The 6579-nt window shown below is 32.9% G+C and overlaps 1 protein-coding gene across 1 annotated transcript; it reads right to left on the bottom strand.

Annotated features, from left to right (window-relative positions):
* Positions 1 to 1118: 1118 nt before the first annotated feature.
* LOC149031895 (uncharacterized) lies at positions 1119 to 3583 on the bottom strand. Its single transcript, XM_089174359.1, has 3 exons — positions 3443 to 3583; positions 2852 to 2998; positions 1119 to 2752 (listed from the first exon to the last, which is right to left on the bottom strand). Exons 1-3 carry the CDS (start codon positions 3581 to 3583, stop codon positions 2516 to 2518), a joined length of 525 nt encoding a protein of 174 aa, XP_089030485.1. The 3' UTR covers positions 1119 to 2515.
* Between the last annotated feature and the right edge of the window lie 2996 nt (positions 3584 to 6579).

Genomic DNA, 6579 nt, shown 5'->3' on the forward strand with positions numbered 1-6579 from the left:
GCATATTTGCGTTTGGTAAAAATAACTAGCGTGTAATATTTATATTAATCAATTAAATTATATTCACAAAGAAAAACTTTAATTATTTATATTATTTATTCTTATAATTTGGTTAATAATAAATTATTCTGTTCCTACAAAACATTTTAGGTAAAAGTATTCAACACTCAAAGGGTTAATACCGTTTTTAAGAACTCGATTGTTTTGAAGTTTTAACACAACGTTGTATTTGCATCTAGCTAGGTTTTTAATTCATTAATTTATTTATAAAATAATTAAATAATTAAAAAAATACAGGGTAAGTTCAACACCATCTGTTGGTCATAGATTTCGATGAGTGTGCAAAAAATTTGAACATAACCTAACTTTTATCTAATACAACGTCGTATTTTATCTCACATGAGGTACAGTAACGCGTGGGAGAGGCACAATTAATTAATTATAAAATAAAAACGAAACAATAAAGATATTAAACACCTCACACATATAAATTTGTCTTGTCACTGTATTAAATTTTTGATTATTTTAATCTTCCTTCATCCCCCTCTCATCTCCAATTCTCCCCGTTCAACAAATGATCCTATTTTCAATTTGTACCTTGCTCCTTATCGGGATGATATCACGTTTCTGTCAACGATACGCTTAGGGTACATATTTCGATGAGAATGTCTCGTTAAATAATAAATATAGTCTTATACCACCAAGCAAACCTTTCTCTCTCTCTCTCTCTCTCTCTCTCTCTCTTCCCTCACCCTTTTCCCCGTTTTTTATCTTATCGCAAGACGTTACTACGACTACCTGCTTCGACCCCTGCACAACTCGTATGCACTTCTTTGCAGACCACGTAGAACTAACATAACTAACATAAACGAGTTCCAGAGTTTAACTCGAACGGACAATTCGTTACGCTCAGGGTGGCTCGGAAGCAACACAACACAACACAACCTTGGATTATTTCATATAATAACTATACTCAACTCTTCAGTTCTTCCTGTATATTACTTTTTCATATTTCATTTAGGGTTAGATTTTACAAATAAAATGAAATGATTTTTCCTACAGTAAAAACGTGAATAGTTTATTTTTTTTTTTAAACGTGGGTGGCAATTTTCAAAATTATTTCACATAAGACGTTTTAAAATGTATAATAATTATGGGAAAGGTTCGTTAACCAAAAAGACCCCCCTGTCGGTGTTTAAAGGATGCTTTTACCACGTGTACATTATGAAGAGCACAGGTGAATGTCAGGTAGAAAACATGATGCGTGGACACGAGTAATGATCAGAATGGCTCACATGCTGAGTTAACTAAACTACCGAACGTGATTAGAAATAAAATTAAAAAAAAAAAAAAGAGATAAAGAACACACGTAAGTAGAACGCACAGATATGCATTTTATAAAATAATCAATAGAGTTGTAAATAAAAGTATTGAGAAAAGTTAGAAAAGTTGTAAAGAAGATACTTAAGATATTCCATATATCATGATTTCTCATTTTATAATCTAACTTGATAAAGTTCTTAAACCTTATGAATATGACTCTATTTACCGGTTTTTACTCGCACAATGCAAGATAAAAATGACAGATCTTTTAGATAACTTTCGGAGATTTCACTAGGAACATTCATTATCCTCTATCGTTGTCACACGAGACTTCAAGAAGACCCTCCGCGTAGAATAACGTTGTATAACAGGTGAAATTCATGTGGTTGGTTTAAGAAAAGAAAGGTGTAAAAGAAGTAAAAAAAAAACAGAAAAAAAAACATATTCGTTATGATAGGAAAGTTCACCGTTAGATTCGCATTAATATCGAGTGACGGATTGTCTGGTAGTGTCATATAGTTAACTTTCAAAGATAGGAAAAAGGGAAGGAAGAAGATAAAAAAAAAATCTTTAGGAAGAATAGGGGAACACTTAGATATCTGTGTATTGTGATTTTACTTGGGACCCTGCGGGACGTCCGAACGGTACCGGGAATCGGCAGGCTCTCTCTCAGTGGGGACCGGTAAATACCACTAATCACTTCTCGATCCTTTCTAACCCGCCTTGACCCTTCTGCTCGAAGAGTTATGGTCGTTGGTTTTATTCAGACTACCTTTGCCAGGACCTCGACCCTCGTTCGCGCCTGAAAGTCGTGCCAATGTACCGCGCGAAAAGCTACGGGAGAAGAAGAAGAAGACCCAGGAAGGTTTTAGTTCCCTTGCTTGTTTCCTTTACGATCTTTCAAAAAATAAAAAAATAAAATAAAAATAAAAAACCACGATTCGTTTCGCCGAGAAAGGATCGGTTTACGAACCAAACATGCCACCAAAGTGTTTCCTTCATTTTCACGATAGAGGAAAACGAATCAACGAATTCAAACGAACACAACACGGGTGTATTCAACCGGTTAGAAATTTATTTACGATATGACATTTATTATCAAACGAAATGACGTTAAGATGAATCTAGACAATTCTTAGATAGAATTTGTAATAATAGTAACATGGGATTTATATACGAATAGACAATTTTTTTAAGATTTCTTTTGATCGTCTGTATTCTCAGGATTGTTGCTGCCAAGGGTAGATCGACTTTGATCGGTACTATTATCACTAACGTCGTCGCATTTATCCTTCCATTTATTCTCAAAGCAACAAACCACATCTTTTCGAAGTTGTTCTTGCCGTTTTAACGGAATGTCCGCTTTCAAAGTATACAAGTTCTTTCCCTTGTCGCAATGCACCTGCACCTTCCCCCGCACGTGCCGGTCCTACATCTTCTAATAGTACTACCTCTACCTTTGCCCTTCCCCCCCTTGACTCCTATGAACTTTCTTCTTCCTCTTCTTCTTATTCTTTTTCACACTTACACGGCATTTCGTTCTTACTCGCCTTTTTCCGGGTTTATCCAGCAACTCTCTTCCAAGATCACATTCCATCAGTGATTTCAATTTATAGTGGTCACGTTTTTTATCAAATATATCATAATTCGTACCACGTTTCAAGACGGCTCGTATCTATCGAATCAAAATAAATTTCATTTGGATTTGCGTAGAAATAAGAACATTTTGATATTTCCATACACGTTTTTAGATTTTTCTTCTATTATTCGTTTTGAAATAAATCTAATAGTTTGGCAGATAGCATATGTGTGAACGATAACCAAGACCAATTGACATATTTATAATTTATATCTATTTTATTGTCCAGTTGAAGAAATTTATTGTGACGTTTAGTTGTTCGGTCAGCGATCGTTCAAAGTTCACCGAATAACGAACTCGGAATTCGTAGTGATACGGGCACTTAACGATCGAATCGGTGCCACTTTTAGTGGGTCGTTCAACCGAGAAGATTGACAGAAATATAATATCGCTTAATAAATACATACATACATATATATACTTAAATATTTATAATATATATAACGATTTTCTTAGAATATGCTGTTACTATGCAATAACCTGTCGTTGCATGCTAGGTTCCAAGTTATACCGCGACATTATGTAATCCATAATTTCCTTGGACGTTGAACCTTGATTTTGACGGAGGTATCTGATAGCAGAGGTTATCATAATTGACATCTTTGGAATCGATTTATTCATTTTTATTCAAAAATACAATTTTTTTCTTCACAAAATATCTGATCGGGATAAGAAAGACGTGGAAATATTTTCACACAAACTTGAATAATTTATTGTTTCAATTTTGTCCAGTTTAATCTTTGATCATTCGATTATTTTATTATTACACATTGCAACTAAATAATTTGTTTGGTTACCGACTGAATTATGCATATTATGTTTATCAATAGATTGAACACAGATCGATAGATGTCAAATATGATAATCGTGCATTTTTTGTTTTTATTCTAATTTATAAAAAAAAATGTTTAAATGCGAATATATATGAGGTGTTTACGTAATAACAGACACTCATAATTTATCAGTAAATCTCAAGACAACATCAGAAGCAGTCGATTTCGCGTAAGATTCAGGTAAATGTTACAGCTACAGTCTTCATGGTATTTGTTAATTTATAAAAGGCTCAATTATTATTCGTTGTTGATATTCAAAAAGGATAAGGTATAGATTACCTAACGTTGGTATTACCCTGTCCCCTAGTACCGGACAAGACTAGTCCCTTAACGCCAGACACTGAAAACTACATTCAAAATAACAAAAGAAAAGTATCATCAACAAACCAAAGACGTGAAAGCCAAAGGAAGTAAAAGCTAAGGGAAAAAGTGGAGATAGAGATAAGAAAAATCAGCCACTGACTAAGATATCTGAAATTGAATGAACTACTTGCGTAGTATGCTTAGCAGACTACGATGAAGATTGGATACAGTGGTCCAGCTGTCATGGATGGGTTCATGAAGCATGTGCAGACATTCCTGAATGTTCAGACGTCTACATATGTGATCAATGTCAGGATGATTTCAAAATTTCTGGTGCCTAGTTGTTCGAAGTTAAATCTGTCCGATACTAGGTGACACTTTCAACGATTGTATATTTTTATATCAAAGTTTAATTCTTATTTTTAAATATGTTTATGCAAAATTTGTATTTTTGTTAATTTTTCCAAAAAAATCTTATGTGTCCGTCATTAGGTGACCTTCCCCTATAAATCAGAACTGAGACGATTCGATTTTTAACGTTTTCCTGACAAACGCTACAGTTCAACCAATTACACGCACGAAATCGTATGATACGTGAAATTAAGTGGTAAGAAAAAAGAACAAAAAGTAAATGAAAAGACGAGGAATAAATTATGCACTGCATCCTTGGTTGCATCTTGTTGCACACACTCGAATATTGCACACACTCGTTTCGTTCATCTTTATTGCTAATTTCTCATTAAGTATTCTTCATCTTAAGATATCGTGTCTCTTTTTTATTTATTTTTTCGAATGATTCAGAACTCTTATTGCACATGTACGATCTATGGGTAGTAAGATATGAACACGAATCTTAAATGTGTCACGAATTCGTTAAATGTCATTAAATATGTATCATTAATAATTATTATAAATAAATCGGAATAAAAAGATTTATGTTGATCTTTGATAAGAACAAGACAAATTGTTTAGAATAATCTAAAATTAAATTCACGCGCGTAATTAATAAGGAAAAGTGTAATTGGTAATTGTACGGATTTCCGTATAATGAAACACATTATTTTGATATTAATAATAATGTAATAAAAAATAAAATAAAATCTTACTAATAGATGTACAACTTTGCTTCTAGCATTTTTCTATAAACCATCTCTGTAGGAAAATAGCGGAAGCAAAGTTGTACATCTAATGCCACTGTACTACAATTTACTTTAATAGTATATAAGTATATAACTAAGTATATAAATAGTATATAAGTAAGAAAAATATATACACAATATTAGTTTAATAAAACGTTACGATATAATGAAATATGCGAATAGTACAACTAGATTTAGTTTCACTATACTTATAAAAATGTTCAATGAATTTTACATAAACACACGTATTTCTTCTTTTTTTTTTTAATAGATTTGTACTTTGAACGTTCTCATTATTTTCCATTTATGGCATAGTACCGATGGTATATAAGAAAAAAAAAAATAAGAAAAAAATATCTTGACACTTGGACACCGTTTGAACGAACTCGTACAGTTGTACGAAAGGAAGGAGAGTTGCCACCTCTCGTCCGGTAATTGGATAGTCGGCGACGCCGCGGTTTACAAGAATAACGTTGCAATTTAGTCGGCCACTTAGGCTTCTACCTGCGCACAAGCGATTCGCCGATTCGTTAATCAGCACCAGGTGTCGCTTGGTACCGCTCCGAATGTGTACACCTGCTGTAAACGAGAGATGCTTCTATAACGTCGTCTATACACCACAAGCTCGACGATAATTTATCGGCGTCTCATTTAGAACCGAGAACGAGTTATACACGAGATAACTCACTATAGTCAATGCATCGATGTAAAAGAATTTTTGTAGTCTTATTCTTTGCTTTCTCTACGAGACATGGAGAATAAGGAAGACAAGGAGGGAGGAGGGAGGAGGGGGGGAAATAAAGTCTGTCAGTTTCTAATGATTTAATCGTTTTTCTTTGAAAATTGAGAGACGTGAATTTGAAAATAAATTTTAATAATATTAAACAAGACCTAAGAGAGAACGAACTAACGTTAGATACGGAAGATGGCTTAAACCGTTCTTCTTCGAGATAAGATAGCAGGCTATAATTTACACACATTTTGATTCCCATTTTTATATCGAGAGTTAAGGAAGAAGGAAAATTCTTGCCCGATGGCTAAGAAATTACCTTCCGATCGAGTCTTATTCTTCTTATTTTTTAATTCAGTGTTTTATCTTATCTATCTTATTCTCTTCCTGCTTACAAATTTATTGAAGTATTTTCTTTATAATAATGTGAAATAATTTTTAGTAGATTTTTTCTAATATTTATAGTTATATTTATATATATATATATGATATATAGCAATGTATATGTCATATATAATTTTTATGTGTGCCTTCAGAAATGCATTTATACATATAATTCCTAAGAAAGGAATTACTCATGTGCTTGTCAATAATTTATTTAAATAATTACAA

This window comes from Polistes dominula, unplaced genomic scaffold (genome assembly GCF_049000335.1).
Source record: "Polistes dominula isolate Pdom_NZ unplaced genomic scaffold, Pdom_raw_medaka contig_83, whole genome shotgun sequence".
NCBI classification, from domain to species: Eukaryota; Metazoa; Arthropoda; class Insecta; order Hymenoptera; family Vespidae; genus Polistes; species Polistes dominula.

Bases quoted from the DNA above. Each gene is read 5' to 3' on its own strand.
- LOC149031895 (XM_089174359.1), bottom strand. From the start codon at position 3,583: ATGAATAAATCGATTCCAAAGATGTCAATTATGATAACCTCTGCTATC. The intron at 2,999-3,442 runs GTTATTGCATAG...TTGATTCGATAG, and splicing joins AACCTAGCATGCAACGACAG to ATACGAGCCGTCTTGAAACG. The intron at 2,753-2,851 runs GTAAGTGTGAAA...TAGAAGATGTAG, and splicing joins GAGTAAGAACGAAATGCCGT to GACCGGCACGTGCGGGGGAA.